Here is a 26,802-nt window from a genome sequence, read left to right on the forward strand (position 1 = left end):
AGTCTGCTTTTCATGTGTGCATGTGCACTGGTGATATGAAACATGTGTTTCTTTGCGTGCTGTAGGTCAACGACGACGAGGAGAGGCGTGTGTCGGACCCCTTCACGGAGAGCGGTCTGCGTCTGAGCCCCACAGCAGCAGAGGCCAAAGAGAAATTCCGCGCCAAATCAAACAAGAAAAAAGCGCCCCCTATGGACTGGAGCAAGAAACAGGAGATCTTTAGTAACTTCTGACCATAGAGAGGAGAGAAGAGGAAGAAACTGAAGAAGGAAAAGGAAACGACAGAGGAATGTAGAAGAATTGGCACATTGCGTTGTTCTCTATGTTTCATATTGTTAGACCTCCATCGTGGATTCCAGTTGATTAGATACGGCTGAATTGTGTAGAAGATGGGATCTAGAGCAGCATTTCTCAAACTCAGGGTTGGGGGCCAGTGATGGCCCCTGAAATGCTGCTGAGTGGTCCCTGTCTGAATAATTAAAGGCTATTGTATATTTTCTACTGTAAACTGTTTAATTTCTATTTAAATGGTCCCTGAAGTTGGTAAGTTGGCAAGTTTGCAAGTCCTTGAGACAGAAAACGTTGGCTATTGTTCGCTGGTCCCAGAGACCAGAACATTTGAGGAACACTGATCTAGACAGAATTAGTCTCCGTGGAGACTCTGGTAGAGGACAATGGGCAGTCAGTCCACTCACCTTAGTCGTTTTTCTCTATTGAGACAGTAAGATGGCTGACAGGGAGACAGAGTCACGGAGACACAGGAGAGACGGTTCTGGCAGGGTTTGATTCCAGGTGACATGTGGCTCCAGAGGCAGCGGTCTCTGGACACAATATTCTTACATTCTATTGTAAGAAAAATTATTCAAGATATGGAATGGAATGGATGCTTATCTTTTCGACAAAGAAGACAGACGTGTCTGGATATTATAGGCTGTTAATACTCTTGGTTAAGAAGCTTATCTCATTTATTGTGAACCAAGTCCTTTCAGTTTATCCAAGAAGCCAGTCGTAATGTTTTGTTTGTTTGAAACATCGAAGGCAGAAGTTATACTGGTACTCCTAGCGCAAGTCACTGGAATGAAAAACCATACTTGTGAAAAACGACATGCATCTCGTTCAAATCCGGTTCTTAACTGTTCAACAATATTGTGTACCAGGTATGAGGACATATTGATATCTAAAAGATAAATACTTTAGACTGAAAGGACTGATAGGCTTCTCAACGACCTGAATGACCATTTCAGGTACATACTGTACATATTTTTGGAATGTTCTCTGCATTTTATTGTGGAATTCTAGATCTATATCTTTCAATGGCCAGTAGCCCTTGTTATATCAGGGGCAACAGTGGCTCGAGAGGTAGAGCAGTCGTCTGGTAAGCCACAGGTTCCCGGTTCGACTCTCGCTCCCCCCGGGCAGCGTGTCGAAGTGTCCTTGAGCAAGACACTTAACCCCTAACTGCTCCCGATGAGCAGGTTGGCACCTTGCATGGTTGCCTCTGCCATCGGTGTGTGAATGTGTGAGTTAATGGGTAAATTGTGAGGAACAAATTGTAAAGCGCTTTGGATAAAAGCGCTATATAAATGCAGCCATTTACCTCATCATCATTATAGAATGTTCAGATCTCAAAATGATGTCTCACGTCACGTGTGAGATTGTACCCCATGAAGGGAGCACACAGAGAATAGACAGACCATCTATTGAGAAACTAAAGAATAAAGAGATGCCTCGTCTTAAAACCAGGGTCATCATAAGAATTGATCTTCACAGACATTTCAGAGCCATTAGCAGCTGTAGTTTATAGTAGCTTATAATACACATTGCGCCTAGTGGTGGACTTTCTCTGTAGGCCTATGTGAGTTTCTACTTCTGTTATGTAAAGATTTCGTAATACAGATTTGAGCATTCTTAATTTTCTTACCTGAATCAAACATTTCCATGATCCTCTTCTTCACGAATACAGAGAGAGTGCACGCCTCCAGCTGTCTAAGATGCGGGACTGATGGACACAGATGAATAAATAAAACTCCCAATTCTCACCACAGATCAACGTTTTAACATCTTCATTGGGAGTCTTGAAACGTTGATCGACGGTAAGAATAAACACTGTCCGAGAGCTTCTTAAGAAGTGAGCCGACTCTATTTAGGCTATTATTTATTCCTCTTGGTGATGAATACATGCAATGACTTAACATAAGGACCCAGGAATCACACAGAAAACAGAAACTTGAGTTTAAATTGAAAATGTATTATTTTGTTGATGACTAAAAAGCTGTTTTGGGGTGGAGGTCCATGTTGTTGTTGTTGGCTTTAGTTAGGCATACTTTCAACATTTCATTATTTGATGATCATTTCACTTTGTTTCTCTCTCCATGTCACTGGTAAGAGTTGATACTGTTAGAAACACAATATATACAGAAGGTACCTTTCCATGTCTGTCCACTTGTCTCCCTTGTCCACCCTCTTTTTCCTCAAGCCCCTTCGCAAAGAACAGTGTCACATGTGAAAAATCACGTTTTCATCGGTTATTATACGCCTTTAATTTTGTACGTGATTACGTGCGATTTAAATTGCATGATTCCAAGTGTGTTCACGTTATTATTTTTCATGGCATCGCCTGTCAAAACGTTGTTTTCGCATTTGATCACACCTAGTTCATGTGAAAGTATGTAGGCTTATTTTTCCACATGTGAAACCTGTGTAAAACCTTGAAATGTAAATATGAGCTATACTGTATATGAGGGAAGTGAGAGGCTAAGTTGTATAATGTGGTTTGATGTCTTCCCAGCCAGGCTTTCAAGGTTATGTGTATATATTCAGCATGATCTCAGTGACACAGGATGTATATATATATAAGACGGATAGTTGAACAAAAAGTTATAGTTGAATAAATATCACTATCCGTAGTCTATTGTAGCTTTTCAAGTAATGTTTCCTCGGTGAGCACAATTGAAATGTCCCATTCTGTGAAATAACATGTCAATAAAAATGCATTTTAAAATGGCACGCTTGTTGATTTTGGTTAAGCTTCTATTGTGATTTTGTGCAGTGCTATTGTATATGGTGGGCCAATCAAATGAGAATAAAGAACCCTTCCCACTGACAGGATGACAATTATAAGGATAACTATGAACAAACATATTCAAATAGTTAGGTGGGAAGAAAGACATTCAAACTACTAAGAACAATTCGAATATGTTTCAGTTCTAGATGTAGTCCCTCCTCCTTAGAGATCATCAAAGATCTCTCTACATAGTTATAAAAAGTAAATGGTCTGCATTTATATAGCAGTTTTATCCAAAGAGCTTAACATCTTATGCCTCACATTCACCCATTCACTCACACATTCACAGCGGAGGCAACCATGCAAGGTGCCAACCTGTTAATCGGGAGCAGTTCAACAAGCTGCTCGGGAGGAGCTGGAATTGAACCGGGAAACTTCTGATTACCAGACGACAGCTGTACTGCCGGAGCCAGTTATGCGTGGTCTATAGTCTTGTCTATGTACAAGAAAACGCAAATGTGAGGCGGCTGGGTGGCGCAGCAGACATTGCGCTCGCAAGAGACACCGAGTTCGAATCCGGCTGTCGGCGTTGCCTCCGGCTTGGGCCGGCCGTCATACTAACTCAATTGGCAGAGTTAGCGGGTGGGAAGTCGAAGGGTGGTAGTCTGGTCGTTGTGAACAGTGACTTCTACAGGTCGGTTGGGGCGCCTGCACAGCAAAGTCAGGAAAATGGCAGGGGCAGTGTGAGCCTCCTACACGTTACTCCTCGCCAAATGAGAATCCGCGCTGGCAGGTGAAAAGATGTGACAGGCTGCCTCCACATGTATCGGAGGGGACATGTGATGCAAGGCTTCTATCCTCCCTACAACCGGCCAGTGGGGGGCATATGCGAGCAACGATCAGGACAGGGGAGGGAGAATTGGCACGAGAGGTAAATTGGGATGGGGAGAAAAAATCACAGAAAAAAGGAGAAAAAGTAGATAAAAGAAAACGCAAATGTTTTGCCCACTAGGAAGTACCATATCACCACGAATGAGAGAGAGAGAGAGAGAGAGAGAGAGAGAGAGAGAGAGAGAGAATGAGAATGAAGAATAAGTCTGTCACATAGTCTGTGTTGCCTCGGACACATCAGAATCAGAAAGGTCTTTATTGCCAAGTACTTTGCACTTACAAGGAATTTGATTTGGTCGTTTGGTGCGACATTAACAAATAGACAATTAAGGTAGAATAAAATAAAAGGTTGAATAAAATAAAATGGAATATAAACTAAATTAAAATAAAAGTACAATAGAATAGAATATAATTATAAAATAGGCCAGGGCCATACAATTGTGCACGATGTAGTCGAGTATATACACTAATAAAAAATTTTAATAAAAAAAAAAACTACATGAGCATAATATGTAATTTGTCAGAGTGAACACATATTGCAGAAGGAAATGATTAGGCCAAACAAGAACACAAACAGGAAGTAGGACACACACATGCACGCGTGCGTACACACACACACATGCACGCACACACACTATTCACCTCTCAACTCCTGTGTCCTCACTGGAGTTTAATTTCCCAAAATGGTCATAAACCAAAGTAGGCCCATGTTACATTTGATATACAGTATCACTGTGAAGAAGTTTCATAACAGTACAACTCACTGATACTTCAAACGGAGATTAAACAAAGCGGATAAGGCTTTGAGGATGAAGAAAATATCTCTATAATAACTAGTTACAAATGCAACTTAAAGGATGTTTATTTGCATGGTGAAGGTGGCGGGAGGGGAGGTGCACCTCAGCCAAACAGATCATTTCTAGTTTCAAACAGCGCTCCAGGGATCCAGTTCTTCTCTTGTAACACTTTATGGATTCAATACTAAAGATATATCGTACTTTATTTAGACTTTTCAGAAAGAAACTGCCCAGTGCAGCTTTCAATGAGACATAATGACCTTTTGTGTACTTTCTCATGTTGAGGCCCACAGAATAGTTGATAAGAATTAGGCTGTGGATGATTTAGTCCACAATTTCATATAAGTCCTCACTGAAAGACAGATAACAGAAAAATAGAAAGATATAAAGTTAACAGTAGAGAGAATGAAACCTATGGTCGAAAAAGCCAGAGGTTTTCTCATTGTGATGAAAGAAAACGTAGATAACTTCTCGTCAGTGGAATAATGACTCACATTGAACTGTTCCTTAATCTTCTGGGGACCATCTTAAAGCGCCCTCAACAGCCCCCGCACAAGGGTTCCTCGACCCTACTTTAGGAACCAGTGACCTACCCTACCCCTACTCAACTATAGTGGGGTCAGTGTGACAGAGATATTTTTTTTTACCCTAAACTCTTGTTTACCCTGCTGTCAGAGAGATGGATGTAGAGCTGAATCTCATCTACAGTATTAGACCACAAACACACACGTGACAGGGGTCCATAGACAAGTAATAGGAGATGAAAGGAATGCACATTTTCCCACAAAAGCCTATAATTACGGGTTTGAGATGCATCAGAGATACACTGCATCTGTGTGTGTGCAGTCTGGCACGGCAGCCCTGTGGAGTTAGTGCTTTCTGCCAGACTTACTACTGCATCACATGTGTGGCCCCTGTAGCTATGGAGACAAGTATAGAGGAGAGAGAGAGCTCACATACTGTACACTCTCTGGAGATGGGAGGACCCATGATACCGACCATACTGTAAAGGAATCCCCCTCCCTCACTGGCAACACACACTGATTCCCACTCAAGAGCCGGCGTTTCAGACATGCATACAAAGGACTTCCACAGGAAACCTTTTCATTTCCCACAGGCACTATGGACCTCAGCTTCATGGATGTTTTGTAAACATCAAGAGCTCGACTAGGGGTCTTGAGTTAGGTAAGTTGATAAGCTTCGAGCATTAAACTAATATAATGTTTTATTTCAAGAAGCTCTTTTCAGGTAACTCAGACAGAGAATACACACCTGGGTGGGAAGTATCAAAGTGCTTTTAATCAAGAAGTATTTACATTTTATGGGACTATATGCTTTTACTCGTCTCCTGTAACTAACACTAACTCTCAAAGTATCCTAGTTTTATCTTTCTTCCTAAACTTGCAACAACTAGTTACTTTTGATTAAAAAAAAAAAATAATAATTAGATAGAAGACATGCAGTCAGTTTAAAGAGGGTGTCATCTAGGCAATCATAACTGGACTAAGAACCCTTTGTTAACCTTTGGAGGTGGTCAAGTACAGGTAAAATACCGGTAGGCTGCATTTATATATACCCCCACCCGGCCACACGTGCAAGGCGCCAATCTGCTTGTTGGGAGCAGTCAGTGTCTGCATCACGCCCAGTCAGCAGTGATATGAGTGAGATAGAAGGATAGTGCTGTTGGGTGAGGCCTGCTGGTGCTGTCATAGGCTCTTCTCTCACACACACACACACACACACACACTTGACTGTGGTGGTTCCTGGTGAGGTGGATTTGGAACACTCTGAACTCAATCACATTGCAAGGGATTTCCCCATGGTTGGAGGCGAGAGCACCTGGCAGCAGTCCAGCTTGTAAAATGGCAGTCTTCATCAGTGCAGCCGCCGCTTTAAAGGGGGGCTCAGAGGAGTTATGAGCTCTATACAGATATGCAGTTGGTTTGGGAGACACCAGCGACATTCTAGTGGGACGTGAGGGAAGTCCAGTAAACTTTGTTTTGAGATGAAGAAAATACCTCTACGATAACTAGTTACAAACGCTTGAATAGTTTATAATCTCGACACAAATCCCCCCCCCCCCCCCCCCCCCACACACGGTAAAATCAACCTTTGAAACAAAGTAAACCAACATTGCGCTTAGAGGACACTTCTTTGTATGGTAAAGGTAGTGGGAGGGTAGGTTTACTTAGGTTGTTAGGTTTACATCCAATTACAAACAGTGCCGCAGTCTTTCCCCCCCAACAAAAATAGACTATCCAGTGCACATTTAAGGTAAGATTTACAGTATAGGGATACAACAATGATAGTGGTATTGGATACCAAGCAAAGATATCAGAAATTAAAGTAAATCAAATAGATTTTCTACCTTTATCACATCACTCTATAAAGGTAGAGAATACATTTGGATTATATAGGCTTATATTGTTGTCATGTGCTCCAAAAATTATTATTACAAATATGTATGAAAGTTATATTATATTATTCATTACAAACAATAGATCTAATACTTTTAAAGCTTACAGCACTTGGAATCTGTATTGGCTGTGAAGAAATGTTGGCATCAGTGCATTCATATACCGTTTTAAGAAAGTCCTCTTCCTCTTTGTCATGTACCAGTTTTCAGAGTTTTCCTTCTCCCCAGGGACGTCTGTGTGTGGGATGCGTGCCTGTTCTGTCCGCCCCATAGTGATGGGACTTAGCCCACATGTGAGCAGTGAATACGTCTCTCATGTTCACAGTGGTTAAGTTCCATTGCCTGGGTCCATTTTACAAAAGCTAGACTTAACAACCTTTTTCCAGACACAACCGATATCTGTGACAGGTGTGGCCTGTCACCTGCCAATCACACCCATATGTTCTTCTCCTGCCCCAAGCTGGCTGAGTTCTGGTCTTGTTTTTTCGACACACGGCAAAGCCCTAAACATCAACCTAGAGCCATGCCCCTTGGTAGCCATCTTTGGGGTGCCCCTCACACCTGCTGGTCTCTCCAGGAAGGAACTCACTCATAGCCCATAGACATATCCTCCTGCACTGGAAAAGCCCAAGCCCACCGTCCACCACCTACTGGCTCAAGGACTTGATGTCATATCTTTCATCGGAAAAGTTAAAGTACTCTCTAAGAGGCTCAATTGCCAATTTTTATGATAGATGGCAACCTCTAATCACATTCATAAACACTCACATCCCTTGACCCTGACTGATCCTAAAGAAATACTGATCCTAAAGAAATACTCCTTCTCTGAGGTGAGCACCTTAGATACTCTGTTGTAAACTCCACCCCACTGTATATTCTATCCTGGTTATTTATTATTATTATCCATATTATTATTATTATTATATTTTCTTTGCTTTCTTTTTGCCTGTTCTCGATTTTGTTTAGTTGGCTTTGTTGTTTTTTGTCGTCCCTGTTCAATTTCAGTCCTGTCTGTGTCTCGTTATGTCCCATAAAAGCAAAAAAAGAATTATGGTGATATGTTATATATTGATAATCAAACTTTGGTTCTCTGTACCACCTATGTTTCACCAATAAAAGATATATTAAAAAATTAAATAAAAAAAAGTTCCATTGCCTGAGTGGAAACCGACTGCAACTGTGTCTATTGAATTAGTTGGAAATGCGTTATTTCCCGTCAGCCGACATAATCCTAACCCTAAAAACAGACAAGCTGACATAATCCTACCCCTAAAAACAGACTATTTAAAAGTAAGGATGGGGCAGAATATCCTCACTTTAAAGGGCTTCGCTAAACCTTTCCACTGTTCACGATAGAACTAAAAAAAACACATAAAAATGCAATCCTCCATCAAAATTGTGATAGAAAAGAGGGTGGAGCTTGGGATTGATTCAAATATATCTTACATTTTTCTCATGCCTCTTGCCATTCAGAGTAATTCCTTACATATGAACATGAGTAAAGAGGTGTGATGTGTTGGTGGGCGGAGGGTATAGACAGGAAACGCCCGTCACTGCCTGCCCAGACAGACAGGATATAATATAACAGTAACATTAACACAGCTCTAGCCATGAGAATGGGGTTGTTGTGTTTTCATGATTGGTTCCAGTTTGCTTTCCCTCGTCTGGTCTCATAAGAGACACAGCTTTGACTCTCGCATCATGCCGGCATGGAAAGCCTTCCAACGCGAATGACACAGCTTCTTTCACGAACCCCGATCAAACCACTAGGACGTTGTCCCACAAAATAACAGTATAGCGCACAACATAGAACGAAAGCATATTTTATTTCCATTCCCTCTCTGGTAAAAGGAGAATTTTGATTGGCATGGCACAAAAATAAAAGTACCAGTCATTCTTGCCAAAAAATGCAACAAGTACATCACGCTCTTTATTATATAAACAGAACTACTGAAAACCCATCCCTTGAACCCTCTATTCCCCTACCCCCCTTCCATTAGTCATTCTCCAGGCTAATTCCCTCCACTCCACTTCATCTGGTTAATTAATAAATCAGTCTACATAGTTCAGTCAATCATAACCGCAGGCCCGACTACAAGTTCTTTCAAAATACAAAAATGGTTTACTCTCAACAGCTTTTCATTCAAATTTCCAACATTCGTTACATAAATAAAAACACTAAGATTGACAAGCAACAGAAACCTGCTTTCCCCACGAGGGAATTACATGAAGGGTCGGAAAACCAAGTTGAATGGGCATGTATAGATTGTCTGCAGTTGATTAATAATAATAATGATCATCAGTTCTCTGGTCACAGTCTTGGTCCAATTTGTTTTTCAAAATACATTATTAGTCTCTGAATGTCTACAGGCAACAATGCAACAGCATTGATGAGCATCAATAATACAAAATATATACTAGATCCCTGCAGCCAATTTCACCAGTAAGATGTGATTCAATGATGTATCCCTAACGGCCTATTTCTAGCCTGCCTGCTAGTGCTCATCAAGAGATACAGCTGCTATAGGAGCCATTAGACACAGGATAAAGAAGGTGTACCTTTAACTATATGTTTTGAAGGCCTACACTATGAATTTATTTTACTTCAGTCCATGTTTGCTCTTTGGCAGTGTCCTAGCTCTTGTATTGGAAATATATTGTGCTCATCTTCATGTAGTGAAATTGAGGTGGTGTGTTGGTAGGTGTGTAAAGGGCAATCATTCAGAAAATTCAGTATACCACACACAGAAAACATAAGAGCATGCACACAAAGTAGGCCAGGCCAGGGTCAGTTAGTACCCACTTTTAACAAACATCTATTTGCACCCAATGTGCACGTAGTATTCGCACACAATCTAACTCTCCGAAACATGCTCATAGACCAAACTACTCGTGCACACCTGCTCACATGCACGTTCTCCCACAGGCACACACACACACCTCGGCAATATGGCAAGGTTAGTCATTGTAAAAGTGCGGATTAGTCGCAGTTTCACAAAGTTGTTTTTATTTGCCATTATATTGGGATATTTTTGCCAGTTGAAGACACTTAATTTCACAGTGCAACACAGTATGACAAACACTGACATTAGGGTCAACACATAATTCTATGGGTGAGGTTAAAAAAAAGTCCATACAAAAATAATAATAAAAGAAAAAGTGCAAAAACAAACTTAAACTTAACAGTCCACTGAAAATAGCATCAATTAAAAAAAAAAGTTTGTTTTGCGTTAATTGTGCGAATTTAAGTATCACTATGGAAACAAAAATTATCAGTAGCAGCAAAGAAAAAAAACTGATGGACCATTTTTTAAAACGTTATAAAGATCACAATGACATCAACGCCAATCACTGTTCACTTAAGATATCAATATGGCATCAAATGGATATCAGTACAAATGGAGACACAACATGCACATTCACATTCTTACACACACACACACACACACACACACTTGGTCACAGTTAACAGGTGCAAAGGGACATGGGGTGGGAGTCAAGTTTTAGCTTGGTACCTTATCAAAACAATACATAGTTCACACTGTTAACACAGAATGCCAAAGGAAGGATATACACAAACACTTTGCACATGCACACTCACTCACATTAATGCACATATACACACACACACACACACACACACACACACACAAACCTAGAGTAAAATGACGAAGGACGTGATCTTGAAGCGGAATAGAGGATCCCTCCCGTCTAGTTAAGAGAAACCAACGATCATTTAGCCCTAATCCTCCTACCTTCTAGAGGAATGATCCATGAAGCCAAGAGGGAAAGACACTGTTTTTTTCCCCTCCATTTTTTTCTTTTCCTTCAGGTATAAACTGACAGGAATGTTTGCTAGATGGACAGCTGTGAAGCAGCGGAGACGGGAGGTGATATAGGCAGATAGATAAGCAGGATTATCTTTACAGTGAAATAGAATTCAGTGATAAAAGGATGAAGCACTAATTCATATAGAGTCCCGCCCCCCCCAGAGAAAATAAAAGAAAGATATCACCCGGAAAAAACCATGGAGTTAAGACACCCGTCTGTCCCTAACTACTGTACTAATATCAGGTTTTTGAGAATAGTCTAAGTAACAGTGCCACCCACAGTCTGTTCAATGTACTACATGAGTGTGTGTGTGTGTGTGTGTCATGTATGTGTACGTCAGTCAAGCTATCAGATAATCTTTAGTTTTACTCTTAAAACTAAAATAAAATATATATTTTTTTAATAGTCCCTATCCTCTCAACAAATTAGCAGTCTTCTCTATGTCTCCCTAGCTGTATCTTTCCCTGTCTTCTTAATAAGGTTCCCCTCCCTCGCTTTCCCTGGAACTCTGTCTCTCTCAATACCTCTACATCTCCCTTGCCCTGCTTCTCTCTATCCCTCTCTTTTCCTGTCCACTCCATCTCTCATCTATCTCTGTCCCTCTCTCTCTTTGTCTCTGTCCCTCTCTCTATCTGTCCCTACCAGTTAGTGTTGTTTCTCTGTGTGTCGGGTCCCTACCTGGTTAAACTACAGGTGTTTCCCCTGTCCCTCCCTCCCTCCCGCCCCACCCTCCCTCTATGGACAAACACATAGGGCGTAGGGTCTGTCAGGGGGGGTGCGGCCGCAGGCGTCCCCTCTCCCCCCCCCCCAGATCAGGGCAGTGCAATACACAGATGGATGAGTTTCCAGTTCACCCTCCTACTGCTGGCTCACCTGAGGGAGGGAGAGAAAGAGGGAGAAAGAGGGTGGAAACGTGTGTTAACTTCATCATGTAGTAATTTGAAACTTCCCATCTGAATAAAGACAAGCAAGTTCAGTTTAGTATGAGAATAGTACAGCGTGTACAGTACATTACTGTCCCAGATGGGGACCTTGGCTGGCAGCCAGGAGTTTAGATAAAAACTAGGGATATACAATACCACTTTTTCACTGCCCATACCAATACCAAATACCGATCGGATCTATTACTTTTACTGAACGGTATAGACTTAGACCATCCGTTTTGGTGTCATTGGACACAATTGAGTGAGATATAATACATGTTTCTCCATTACAGACTCAACAAGCTTATATGTGTCAGAAATGCAGTAAATCTAGTTGCTGGAAAGAATTATCACTTTTGTGCATTGATCAATAGATTTATCAGCTTATAATAAGCATTTCACGTTTGCATTTCCTGGTTGAAAGCAGATGACCACTGGCATACTGGACATTAAATGTCTCAATAAATACTTAAACTACAAATTTAAGACAGATTTAACTTCTGACAGTGTAAGTTGGTAACATTGGTGTAAGTAAAGTATTTGCTGGGGGAAAATGTTTTAATGCATAGCTCATATTCTTTTATTATAATAACAAATTATATATATTATTACAAACTAGGGGGAGTCATTAATAAATTTGCGTTGCAGATGTCTGGAGGGAGGGAGTTCCAGAGGGTGAGTGCGGCAACGCAGAAGGCTCTGGGACCGACAGTGCGCAGGTTGGTGGTAGGGATGGGTCAGAGGACCGCAACCTCCGGGGTGGGATGTAGGGATGGAAGAGGTCGGCTACGTCCCGGGAGGGCAAGGGAGTGTAGGGATTTGTAGGTGATGAGGAGGATCTTAAAGTCGATGCAGGACTTGACTGGAAGCCAGTGGAGGTGGATGAGGGTGGAAGTGATGTGGTGCCAGGGCTTTGTGGCGGGTGAGAACCCTAGCCGGATGAAATGAAATGCTGCGAATACTCGACTATTCAGAATGTTCATCGCTGCAAGCACCATCCCCCCAAAGTTGCTGCACTATGGAAAAGTCATACCCCCAGATTAGGGGGTAAAATCAAGTAAAATAATGTCCCGGACCATCAGCTTAGACCAGGGGTCGGGAACCTATGGCTCGCGAGCCATATATGGCTCTTCTGGTGACAGCATATGGCTCCCAGAATATTTGTAGTAAAAAAAAAAAAAAAAAAGAAAAATTTAATACTTGTGATATTTCTTAAAGGGGAACTATTTGACTATTTCTTTCACTATTTGGGCACTTTTACACAATTCCTGTGAGTTTATGGAACACCTCTGTAATTATATATGTTTTTTAATTCATTGTTTTGTATTTCTAATCAAGTCCTCAAAAACAGCATTTTTCTACCTGAAGATCTTAAGCTGTTTTGAGGCTGGGCTCCTAAACCACTGTGTGGCCTTTGACATTAACATGCAGCGGTGTCTCTCTGACATCACAAATCAGCACATTTTCAGATGACTCAGTTCAGTGAGGGTGAATATTGTGAGAGGAGAATTTGAAGAATGCGCCAATATGAGAATTAGAGACATAGATCATATTAATATAAGTCCACATAGCTAGGAAACAATGCTAAACACTGAAAAAGGCCATTTATAAGATAGTTCCCCTTTAATAATACTGTGTCATTTTAAAGTAAACAGAAATTAGTTTTGAAGATACAGCCAATAGTATCTGTAGCTGAAGATATAGCAAGCAGAGCTGGCGAGGGAACACAAGTGGACAGAAATAAAAAATCTTCAACCTGAAGACCAGCTGATTCTTAAAACTTGGAACGAGCTTCCTGTGACATACCACACAATGCAGCGTGAGTATTGCCGTATTGACCATGTTTGGCTCTACATATGCATGTGGGCAGTCATTCTCGCATATGAGGAACATTAAGAGTAAGACCAACCTACACTCACGTTTAACTGATGGAAGCCTCAACGCCTGCATGAAGCTCAACCTCACCACGTATGAACCAGACTACAAGGCCATCAGCAAAACCATGCAGCACCAGAAGTCGCATTAAAAGTAAGACATATTTAATTTATTATACGTTAAAAATACTATATGGCTCTCAATGAAATATATTTAGAAATATTTGGCTTTTATGGCTCTCCCAGTCAAAAAGGTTCCTGACCCCTGGCTTAGACCCTGATACCCACAGTGGAAACGCACAGAGTTCCTCAAAAGGTCTAGTTCCCGTGTTGGAAATGGGGCTAAGGACACACAGGGTCATAGATGCAAAGCACATTTTTAGTGAGTCGCCACTAGGGGTAAAGCGGCTAACCGTGAGACTGAGTTACTGTAGGAGTGAGTCAGTGACGTTTCCAGTCATATAAATGAGCTTTGCATCTAAAAATATCATGGGCATATAATATATAGGGTAGTACACAAAACACTTTTTCCCCCTTTTTGCAACATTTGGTGGTAGAATTCATTTTGATTGTTTATATTTGCATCCCGATTTGGGTTATGGTGCAGGTTGTAACAGTAAAACGGTTTGTATCCAGGTCTTTATTAGGATAGAAAGTAGAGGGGTTGGCATTTTGCATGCGTTTTTTTTTTTTTTATCCACTTTTTCTCCTCCATTTTTCAAAATTTCTCCCATCCCAATTTAGCCGTGCCAATTATCCCCTCCCCTGTCTTGATCATTACTTGCATGTGCCCCCCACTGGCCGGTCGTAGGGAGGATAGAAGCCCATCACATGTCCCCTCCTGGAGGCAGCCAGTCACTTCTTTTCACCTGCCAGCGCGGACTCTCATTGGCGAGGAGTAACGTGTAGGAGGCTCACACTGCCCCCGCCATTTTCCTGTCTTTGCTGTGCAGGTGCCCTGACCGACCTGTAGGAGTAGCTGTTTACAACGTCCAGACTACCACCCATCGACTCCCCTCCCGCTAACTCTGCCAATTGAGTCAGTATGACGGCCGGCCCAAGCCGGAGGCAAAGCTGACAGCCGGATTCGATAGCGGTGTCTCTTGCGTTGGTGACGAGCGCAATGTCAGCTGCGCCACCCAGCCGCACCTGTTGAATGTATATGCGTGTGTGTGTGTACCTCTGGGGTGTGTGTAGAGGCTCTAAACGCCATAGCAGGCTGCCAGTCGCTCCTTCAGCAGTGGAGGGAACTGCTCAGAGAACTGCTGCCAGTTCTCCTCCCCAACCTGCTCCTTAAAACCATGCAGGATCTGGACACAGAGAAGGACAGAAACATTTACTTCATCCTCAACGTTTTTCCACGGTATATTTCCCCCAAGTACCAGACTCTGTTCTGTTCAATTAAATATTTCAGAAATACATGTGATTGCATAATCTAAAAAAAGATTTCGTAAGCAAAGATCTAGTTAGTCTATGTAGTTTATGTTCTGGCAACATATTTTGGCTAAATATGCCTCGTTTTATAAATGTGTATTGATAACATAGTGCTGTAATTACATTTTCTAATAAATATGCATGATCAAGTTCAACAACGCGTGCTTTTATTTAGATATTTCTTATTTCCACGTTGAAATTACGCGATGCATTAACACTTTGAGTGCCAGCCACGTGTTATGTCGTTATTTCGCCCCGCCCGTTGAATGCCGACAACGCTAATTGTAGTTTTTTTTTTATTTATTAGCGATCTGAATTCATATTTCATCAACCGAGTCTCCCGTTGGTACAGCAGCCCCTCTAGGAGCTCCGATGGGAAAATACCGCCCGCTATCGTCTATCCCTGTGTAACTGCAGGCCATTCGATTACACTGGTGGATCTGTGGGGGGGGGGGAGCCTACTGGCTCCACTATGCTGGCGAGCCGTCTGATGAAGAGGGACGTGATCGCGAGATGGAAAGCAGCCTGGAATATATATTTACAGCAGCCAATAATCAATCAATAAACTAGGGGTGGGAATCACCAGTTTCATCACGATACGATATCGATTCTTTGGACAACGATACAATATTTGCCGATATCACAAAGTCTGCCACGATACGATACGATTCGATTCAGGTGCCTGCGACCGATATGAGGCGATATTATGTGCCCATTTAACACAATCAGTCACATTTAGATCAACTAAAAAAAGGCTATGGAAATATCAATTGATGTTTTTATTTTTGAGCTCTTCCAGACATTTAAATGAAAAACAATCTATTGTTTTTAATACAAATAGACCTCCTGTTCACTTTTTATATATTGAGCTTTAAACTTTAAGTAAAATGTTTTGGAACTCACAACACGCAAGCTAAAACCCCTTCCTCTCCCAAACTTCCTACAATTGTTTTATGTTGCATGATGATCATGAATACATATATTATGTATTCATGTTTAAATATCAACATTATGTGTCCATCCTCAGTAACACACACACATACAGCCACAGCCCACTCCCCAGTCCCCCACAGAAGGGTAGACTGCCCAGTGCCCCCACCCCTGCTTTTTCCCAAGTCCCCTCTCCTCTCTCCTCTCCTCTCCTGGTTAGCTGCTTAGCTTAGTTAGCTCACGCTAACGCAACGTTAATTTCGGTATTTAACGCGACGTGGGCATAAAGGAATGGCGAGGATGGAAAGCATGTTAGATGCATTTAACCCCGAAATAAAGGCACTTATTTCGGGCAAAATAGGCGGACTCTGAAGCAATACTATCTAACGTCTACACACGGAGCTGCGCTGAGCTAATGTTGTTGTTCCGGCCGGGCGGATATGCTCACGAGGGGATTTTCAAAATAAGAGTATCGCAATATGAATCGATCTTTTTACGTCCCACCCCTACAATAAACACGATCGATATTTGGAATGGCGATCAGGAATTGGAATAATCTCTTTGGAGAACATCTGATCTAAGGTAAGGAGCCTATGTTACCAGTTTTAGGATAATCAGAGCTGTTTTCACCGAGATAACAGCGTGTCCCGTATGTGTATATGTGTGTGTGCTGTTGAGGAAATAAGAGAATCGATTTCTCAGCTCGCTTCTATAGCGTGCATAAATACACATATACTATCGATAATCTAGCGTTTATTTGAAAACGATAGGCCGACAAATGACAACGTGTCTAGTGTATTCGAGAATATTCCAATAAATGCCGTTTATGACGGAATCTTTCTATTTTCCTGAAAAAGGATATGAACCGATTAAAAAACAATCCGTTTCGACAATGTTGACTGCAAACAAGTCATTGATAAGCAACGGGCAGATTAGACACATAGCCATAATTTAAAACATAGATTATGCGTTTTTAACGCTATCATTGAAGTGGATGCTGGCATCCAAGGACATTAATCAACGTTAATGGCCGGCACTGAAAGTGTTAAGTGTGGGGTCGCAAAAAAAATCCTAAATAAAATGGGGTTGTGGTATAAAAAACGTTGAGAACCCCTGGTCTAAGGGCTTGTTTAACAGCAGATGTCTAATTGTTATCCACTGTGTTCATGCTCGTTTTCTCACCTTGTAGAACATGTCTCTCAGGTCGTCTTTAGGAGTCACCCAGGAAGCCACCGCATCACAGAAGAAGATGAAGTCCTGGATAGAGAGAGAGAGAGCAGGGGAGAGAGCAAGAGAGAGAAACAGAGAGGGAGAGCCAGATCAAAACAAAGAAAGAAAGAAATAAGGAGAAAGAAAGAGGGAAACAAAGCGAAAGAAACAGAGAGAGGATGCATTTTCACCCTCTGCAAGTATCAGTATGATAAACAATACTGCCACACGCTCTCAGGACATCAACAGGACTCACCTGCACCACGCCCCCTGGGTTCACACCAATCATCATACAGATCCCTCGGAAGGCGGAGTCTTTCTCCTCATTGTCCCGGATGTTCCGGAGAGACGTACACCTGTCAAAAAAACAAAAACCATTACAGCCGATCCTATTGGTTCAGAGGTGCATCTGTTCTACACTGTGACCCTGTCAAATGAGAAGAGAGCAAGAGTTAGAGAGAAAGTGAGTGTTAGAGACAGAGCATTAGAGAGTGTTAGAGAAAGAGAGCGTTAGAGAAAGAGAGCGTTAGAGAAAGAGCGTTGGAGAGAAAGAGAGCGAGTTAGAGAAAGTGCGCATTAAAGAAAGAGCGTTAGAAAGAGTGTTAGAGAAAGAGTGTTAGAGAGAAAGAGAGAGCGTTAGAGAGAAAGAGTTAGAGAAAGTGAGAGTTAGAGAGAGCATTAGAGAAAGTGAGCATTAGAGAAAGAGAGCATTAGAGAGAAAGAGAGCGAGTTAGAGTTAGAGAAAGTGCACGTTAGAGAGAGCGTTAGAGAGCGTTTGAGAAAAAGAGCGTTAGAGAGAAAGTGAGCATTAGAGAAACGTTAGAGCGTTTGAGAAGGAGAGCGTTCAAGTTCAAGTTCCTTTAGAGAGAAAGTTAGAGAAAGAGAGTTAGAGAGAAAGAGTGTTAGAGAGAAAGTGAGCGTTAGAGAAAGAGAGAGCGTTAGAGAGAAAGAGAGCGTTAGAGAGTGTTAGAGAGAAAGAGAGAGCGTTAGAGAGAGAGAGCGTTAGAGAAAGTGTTGGCGAAAGAGAGCATTAGGAGATTTAGAGAAAGAGAGAGCGTTAGAGAGAAAGTGAACGTTAGAGAGTGTTAGGGAGAGATAGTTTGAGAAGGAGAGCGTTAGAGAAAGAGTTAGAGAAAGAGAGCGTTAGAGAGAGAGCGTTAGAGAGAAAGAGTTAGCGAGAAAGTGAGCGTTAAGAGAAAGAGAGCGTTAGAGAGAGAGCGCGTTAAGAGAGAAAGTGTTAGAGAGAAAGTGAGCGTTAGAGAAAGAGAGAGCATTAGAGAGCGTTAGAGAGAGCGTTAGAGAAAGAGTGTGTTAGAGAGAAAGAGAGCGTTAGAGAGAAAGTGAGCGTTAGAGAGAGAGAGCGTTAGAGAGATAGCATTAGAGAGAGCGTTAGAGAGAGAGAGCGTTAGAAAGAGTTAGAGAAAGAGTTAGAGAAAGAGAGAGCATTAGGAGAGGTTAGAGAGAAAGTGAGAGCGTTAGAGAGTTAAAGAAAGAGAATCAAGAGGTTTATTTGCCACATACATACCAGGACATAGTGAAATGCGGGTGGTCATGCCCGCATTGATTGTGCAAATTACAATAATAAAAATTAAAATAGGCATAGAAAAAAAAAAATAGGTCAGACACAAGATATGCATGGTTAAAAAAAGACATGGTAAGTTCCTGAGAAACTGGTTCCTATATACACTAGTATACAATTTACAATTTTAACTCTTAATGTATCTAAACTATACTATACATTACAGTACCTCCTTCCTTTAAAGTGACTTTCTATTATTATTTTTTTTTTGTCATAGTGAACATCACGTTGCATTGATCATACAGTATATACCGTACTTGATTCACATAGTCAATGACATTTGTTACTCAGGCTCTTCCATCTTTTTCAATTTGTTTTCAAAGTATTCAGCATAATCAAAATAAGCAGTATAAACCGAGTATGCCTCATAAACAACCCAGGGGTTAACATAACATTTCTTTTGTTTTTAAGGACATAGGAAAAGAAACAAAAAATAAATAGAAAAATAAATAAAAAATAGAAGAAAAAAAAGGGAGGGAGGTCAGATTCTGTTAGTGTGTATCCAGGTACAAGGTTACAAGTGACCATGTCTCCATAAATACAATGGGGGGAAATAAGTATTGAACACATCAACATTTTGTTCAGTAAATGTATTTCCAATGAGCGTATTCAAGTGAAATTTGCACCAGACGTTTGTATTAACTCAAGAAATCCAGACAAGAAATCTAAACATTAAAGTCCATATGTAAATAAATGTATGTGTAATAAAGTGGAATGAAACAGGAAAAAAGTATTGGACACACTAAGAAAAAGCAGTACACCACAGCAAGGAAAAGCAAGGAACTAGCTGAAAACCAAAACTAATTAGGAGGCAACTCTACATTTACATTTACACTCTACCTCCTATCTGTGCTAATAATGTCAACTGGGTTAAAATATATTGATGGGCTATAAAAATGATTTTTTTGTTACCAAGGTGCCACACAAGAAACATCAAATGATGGGTAAAAGCAAAGAGCTCTCAAGACCTTCACGGATTGTTGCAAATCATGAAAATAGAATTGGCTAAAGACGTATTTCACAACTTCAGAATCTTCCAGTAAGCCCCATTGGGGGCATTATCCATAAGTGGAAGCAACATCACTCCATCATCAACCGGCCATGCACAGGTGCTCCTCGCAACATTTCTGATCAGGGAGTCAGAAGGATACTTAGAAGAGTAGCCAGAGAGAGGGCTGGGCGATATTGCCAAAAATGATATCGCGATAACGATATCGATAACAATATCATATCACTCGCTAAAAAAGAAATCGAATATATACGGTATATATATTAAAAAAAAAGAAGAAAAAAAACACTGCACATGTGCACCGTGACTCATGACTGGAGACTAGCTCTGCTAGCACACATAGCCTACTGTGTACAGACGGTTTCAAACTGTATTTTTAATTAGAAAGCAAACAAAATAAAAGAGAAAAATAAATCTCAATTTGGTCAGTATTGTCATTTGGACAAGCAAAGCCATTACTTTAAGTTGCAGGCAAGTCTGTCCACTGTCTCTGGTTTTAAAACTGCCCTGTTGCAGGTAAAAAAAAAAAAAAAAAAATATATATATATATATATATATATATATATATATATAGGGCTGGGCGATATAACGATAATGATAAATATCGCGATATATTTTAATAATCGATATTGAATATCGAAATTAAAAAGAAATCGACAGACTTGTCTTTCTTGCCTGCAACTTAAAGTAATGGCTTTGCTTGTCCAAATGACAATACTGACCAAATTGAGATTTATTTTTCTCTTGTCAATTTATTTTGTTTGCTTTCTAATTTAAAATGCAGTTTGAAACCGTCTGTACACAGTAGGCTATGTGTGCTAGCAGAGCTAGACTCCAGTCACGAGTCACATGTGCGGTGGTTTGTCCACCAACAAAGCGCCAAAAGATCGAAAATAAACTAGCAGAGCCAGAACTGTTCAACTCCCCTAGAGCCACAGCCAGCAGAGAAGCCGGTTTACTTTAGCTTTTAAACCAGCTGCAGCCTGAGAACTGGAGTGTGAGGGGATGTAACACTAAAGATGGTGGCAATAACAAAGAATTGCTGCAAAATAAACATACATCTGCTAAAAAAAAAAAAAAAATTTTTATCACGTTATAACATAAAGGTTTCACGTTATAACATAAAGGTTTCACATTGCTGCCACACCAGAAACAAACAAAATATCCGTATCACGTTATAACATAAAGGTTTCACGTTATAACAAAGGTTTCACGTTATAACATAAAGGTTTCACGTTATAACATAAACGTGAAACCTTTATGTTATAACGTGAAACCTTTATGTTATAACGTGAAACCTTTATGTTATAACGTGAAACCTTTGTTATAACGTGAAACCTTTGTTATAACGTGATACAGATTTTTTTTGTTTGTTTCAGGTGTGGCAGCAATACGCTTCCGTAATATTTCGATATTCTATTTTTGGCAACACTAGCGCGTATCCCTCTTTCCTTCAGCTGTTTGATGACGTGACGCACCTGTCAGCTCTTCTTTTGCAGGTCTGGGGAGTAATCGTGGTCAAAATAGATCCTTTTCCCTTGAAATGTGACGTGTTGTGCCCATGCGAGCTGTAATACCTGTTCTTTGATATTGAAATCTAGAAAACGCACAATGATAGAGCGTGGGGGGGCGCTAGAATCTCTCGGTTTGGCCATCAGTGATCTGTGCGCTCTTTCTATCTTGATCTCACACTCAAGTTCAGGTGTTATTTTCAGGGATGTTGTCAATAGCTGCTTCACAAACTCTTTAGTATCCTTGTCCTCGCTACCTTCGGGGACTTGGTAGATCCGGATATTGTTGCGTCTGAGTCTGTTATGCTAATCTTCGCATGTTGCCGTCATTTCTGCATCTCTTCTTACAAGGTATTTGAGCGCCCTCTCGTGTCTCATTCCTTTATCGTCCAGTTTAGTTCTGATTCAATGGCCGTAATTCTACCTTCTGTTTTCTCAATCCATTCAGTTACTTGCGAGTGCGACATAGATGTTTCAAGTTTGCTCACTGATGACTGAGTGGCGTTATGTGCTTCCTTATTCTCTCTCCTTAGATCTTTTAATTCTTTTAGAATCGCGGACTCCTCTCTCTCTGTTTCCTCGTCGGAGTCGGAAGAACTAGTTTGACTAGTCTGTTCAGGCGTGACATCTTTCTTCTCTTTTCCAGAGTCGGTTTTGGTCTTTCTCGTCATTTATTTTCTTCTGGCTCATCTTTAGACTTCTTACCGTCACTCGTTAAATGTTGCTGACAATATCTGTATGTTGGGTAATTTATCTCGGGGGTTCTGAGGAGCAAGAGACTCAAGCTGCTACCTCGTACATCACACAACCGGAAGCAGTCAAAAAAATAATGTATTTCGGCTTTCTATTTTTTAAAGTGACATTTTGTTTAAAGTGATTGTTTTAGCGGTTGACGCATGAGCAATACCCGTACGCTCTGCTGAGCGCACCACTCTCTGGAGTGCCTTCCTGTCCTGTGCCGTGCTGTTTCCAAACCAGGCAGTGATGTTTCCAGTCAGAATGCAGAATGCTCTCTACAGCCCCGGAATAAAAGGAGTGGAGTATCTTCCCCGATACTCTGAACTTCCTTAGCTGTCTCAGGTGATAGAAGTGCTGTTTCGCCTTTTTCACCACATAATCTGTGTGTAGACGATGTCAGGTCCTCTGGGATGTGGACTCCCAGGTGTTAGAGAGTTAGAGAAAGAGTTAGAGAGAAAGTGAGAGCGTTAGAGAGAGCGTTAGAGAAAGAGAGCGTTAGAGAGAAAGTGAGAGCGTTAGAGAGATTCTCACCATGGTCTGATGAATTGCGGCAGCAAGGGTGCCACGTCCTGAGGACACACATAGCCCAGCCGACCAATGGTGATAGCTGAGGAAAGACAGAGAGAAGTCAGGACTGCTGTTCAAAGTGAGTTAGTGAGTACGGTAAGTCCCTTGTAATACAGGCTCTAGAGCAGCCAGCCCTCAATATCATAAATCCCCCCATGTGAATCGTGTATTATGATCCCCTCTGATTTCCCTGTGTCTATAGAAAATACCAATAAAGAAAAAGCAGAGGAAAGGCTGCCCGCCTGCTGCTCTACATGTAGCTGGAAGAGACAGGATGTTTAGGAGACTTGTTTGGATATTGCCTTAAATCTAAGGCTGGGAGGTATGAATGTCATCATCATGTTGGCCCTCTATCAACATGCTGTTCTAATGTTTGTCAAAATGAAAACAGCCATTTTGCTGGAGGAATGCATTTACCTTACCTAATACCATACAGATTAGGTCGGTAAGAGATTCACAATTCACTTTCAGTTTATTGCCCAGCCCTACTTCAAAGCAGCAGCTGAATTGCACATTCCCTAGCTTTTTAATTAAATTTTTGTACATGACTCTGTGATTCACACCTACTTCAAAGCACAGCTGAATTGCACATTCCCTAGTCTTTTTAATCTTATTTTTGTACACGACTCTGATTCGGGGTCTGGTTTGCAGAGCACACGTCCCTCTGCTTGTACTATTAGGAATTCAAAAACAGGCCAATCAGCAGGCATTACTAGCATAGCGGAATTAAACTGCACAAGACAGTTCCCAGCAACAGTGGCATCAGTTAATCATCGATGTTGCTATTGAAGCTGTTTTGAAAAGGATCCCAGGAATAATGCTTCTAAAAACCAAAGCAACATTGCACATGTGTCAAACGCCTATCTACCATACTAGGGGTGTAACAGTACACAGAAGCCATGGTTCGGTACGTACCTCGGTTTTGGGGTCACGGTTCGGTACAAAAATGTATAATGATTATTATATTTTAATAATAGTTTAGTTCCACCTAGGCTTGCCACGGTAGTCAGTCAGTGATAATGGCGTCATTCTGTGTTCAGGAATCCACTTGAGTAAATTAATTGCCTAAGGACCCCACCCCCCACTGGTGTATACTTTCAGTTTCATTTCTAGAGTAGATTTAACTTCACGTGAGGCAGAGAAAGAAGACTCTAGAGAAAAGAGATGACATGTTACACAACAATGGCAGAGGATTTATCAATATTTTGGATTTAAACACAGCAGCTCGACTGGAGAGGAGATCAGAGGACAAGTCCAGATCAGCAAAAGTATGTTGGCGTTTTTTTGTGTGAATCAGCTGTGAGGGTAAAGTAGCACAAACGTTGGTGTGTATGTGTGTCTTTCCATTGGTTAACATTATTAGGCGAACAAGAAAACGATGAAAATGTTCAGCCTATTGTGTTACAAACATATCATTCATTCACTCATGGTTTTGTTTCAGGGACACCTGTAGTAAGGAGGAGGGGAGAAACAGCCCAGTGCGCGGTTGTTCATTTGTTCTGTCGGCTTGTCATCACAAGCTTCAACGTTTTATTCATCATCTAAATGTGGCAATACAAGCTTGATATTCAATGTTAAATGAATGCCCTTCTGTGTTAAGACTGTTAGTAAGCCAGTGTAAAGTAAAGTAAAGATATTGAGCATATATTTGTAAAATGTGCAACCCTAGTTTCACCTAGTGGTATGAGACGTATTCGTCGCTGCATGTACCAAACCGCGATGTCCGTACCATGAAGTCGCGGGACGAATACACTAGGGCTGTCTTAAATACTTCGAAGCTTCGTTCGATGGCACAAGCTTCGAACATTTAAAAAAAAATCGAAGTTTAAAAAAAATATATATATAAATTTTTTTTTCAAAAAAGATTTTTCATTTTTTTTTTACTTCAGTGTGTGTGTGTGTGTGTGTGTGTGTGCATGGGGCCATTGGGTGTGGCCGGGGGACAAATACACTGGAGGAAAGTAACCCAGCTCAGCACTGCCCAAATTATATCATCACTATTGCCCGTTTGAAGGATATCATCCTCAAACACATATACACCACCTACACGCCTATTCTCAGTCCTTGCCCCACAATGGTGGAATGAACTACCCACCCCAGTTAGGACAGCCGAATCCCGTCCAATCTTTCGCCGTCGACTAAAGACGCACTTCTTCAACCATTATCTGAAATAAAATTAAAAAAATCTAACCCTAACTAACCTTACTGTCATGCACTTGTCCTAATAAACTAACCTACACTGTAACACGCAACACTTTGATGAATATTGTTACTCAGCTGATAGAGTTGTATCCTTCCTGATGACCTGTCGTACAGAACTTATAAGTCGCTTTGGATAAAAGCGTCCGCTAAATGACTAAATGTAAATGCCTTGTAGAATTCCACACATAAGAAAGAAAGATACTGGGATGAATAAACAAAATAGGAAATAAAATTTAGAAATGCATGCAATACATAAATAAATATGAATCTCCATATATGAAATAGAACATTTAGATAAGGTGCTACTGAGATGTTTTGGTGAGTTCTTTGTTTTTTTGTGGAAGTAGCCCTTCTTAAAAATGCATGAACATTCACTGATAATTGGTCTGTAGTGGAGTCTACAAGGTCTACATTGCCGGACCTTGTAGACTGACATAATTCTGTGCATAGTTTAGTCTACACAGGCCATATTTCAAATAATCAAAATCTTACTTCATTCATCTTAAACATTCTTGATTTGGGGGATTGGTAGTTCCCATGAAATCTTAAGTTGTTCAAACGACAACAGCGATCCACCTTGAATTAAATCACACAGCCGTGTTGGCTGTGTCACAGTCACGAAAGGGGCTACTTAATTCATTAATCCAATCCACTTTATTTATAGAGCACATTTAAAAACAACAAAGTTTACCAAAGTGCTGTACAAGTCCCACAACATAAGATAAAAAATATATATATATATATATATATATATATATATATATATATATTTTATATATTTTTTATATATATATATATAAAAAAAAAAATTCGAAGCTTCGAATTAAAATCGAAGCTCGGCCCCGAAGCTTCGATTGCCAAAAAAAAATTCGAAGGTCAGCCCTAGAATACACAGAATATACCGTTACACCCCTACTATCTACACTTATTAACAGCCTCTTAAAATCAGTCACAGTGGAGGGCGGCTACGTGGCGTAGTGGGCAAGGCGCTCGCCACAAATGCAGAGACGCTGGGCTCGCCTGTTCGAGCCCAGCGCTACACATTGCTTTCAGTTTAGCTGGTCGTTCATACTAATACACATTGGCCGTATTAGGGGGTGGGAAACTGATGGGTGGGGATCGGGCGTTGTGGACAGCGACTCCTACAGGTCGGTTGGTGCGCCTGCGCAGTAGAATCAGGAAGTGTTGGGGGCAGCGTGAGCCTCCCACGCGTTACTCCTCGCCACTGAGAGATCGAGCTGCGCAGGTGAAAAGATGCGACTGCTGTTACCTCAAGTACCGGAGGGGACTTGTGCTATGTATGACTTAGTCCACATTGCAGCCGGCTTGTGGGAGGCAAGAAACAGCGTTCGTGACAGGGGAGGGTTGAATTGGATGATACGAAAATTGGGATGGGAGAAAATATATAGAAAATGGGAGAAAAAGTGGATCAAAAAAAAATCAGTCACAGTGGAAGTACTTCCAGACTGAGCCATAGTATTAGGCAAGTTTAGATGGCCTTCAACACCATATAATGTCAACCTGGCAAACAGCATGATTTATGTTCGTCTGCATGACAATTCCGAATATAATATAATGGTTAATAGTGTATATGGGCAATTCCATGCAAATGTCAACCTCACCATGAAAAAATTTAAATAACATGATCATAACCAAACCAATTTCAAATGTATCATCAAGGTCTATATTTTGAAGTACAAAATAGATTTGATCGTAATATTTATGAGAATGCATGTTTTTTCACACTACAGGAGGAGACACAATGATGTAAAAATATATTTTTCGATTAACCTAATTGTATGACTTTCTGAATGGCCAGAATGGCAAAAAAAATCAACATATATTTTTCTAACCTCACCTTTGGTCATGAAGGGCTGTTGTATCAAT

General features: G+C 41.0%; 2 protein-coding genes across 2 annotated transcripts in view; one reads left to right on the forward strand and one right to left on the reverse strand.

Annotated features, from left to right (window-relative positions):
* nherf2 (NHERF family PDZ scaffold protein 2) overlaps positions 1-2,954 on the forward strand; it is a 54,335-nt gene extending 51,381 nt beyond the window's left edge. The window contains exon 6 of the mRNA XM_084318864.1: positions 66-2,954. Within this exon, the coding sequence (XP_084174990.1) occupies positions 66-233 (168 nt within the window). The 3' untranslated portion in view covers positions 234-2,954. The remainder of the gene's footprint in view (positions 1-65) is intronic.
* Positions 2,955-11,675: 8,721 nt separating this feature from the next.
* tnpo2b (transportin 2b) overlaps positions 11,676-26,802 on the reverse strand; it is a 35,212-nt gene continuing 20,085 nt past the window's right edge. The window contains exons 20-24 of the mRNA XM_084317819.1: positions 22,678-22,753; positions 17,566-17,665; positions 17,283-17,357; positions 14,917-15,046; positions 11,676-11,812 (exon numbers count right to left, since the gene is read on the reverse strand). Of these exons, the coding sequence (XP_084173945.1) occupies positions 14,939-15,046; positions 17,283-17,357; positions 17,566-17,665; positions 22,678-22,753 (359 nt within the window). The 3' untranslated portion in view covers positions 11,676-11,812; positions 14,917-14,938. The remainder of the gene's footprint in view (positions 11,813-14,916; positions 15,047-17,282; positions 17,358-17,565; positions 17,666-22,677; positions 22,754-26,802) is intronic.

This window comes from Notolepis coatsorum (assembly GCF_963971535.1).
Source record: "Notolepis coatsorum genome assembly, chromosome: 7".
NCBI classification, from domain to species: domain Eukaryota; kingdom Metazoa; phylum Chordata; class Actinopteri; order Aulopiformes; family Paralepididae; genus Notolepis; species Notolepis coatsorum.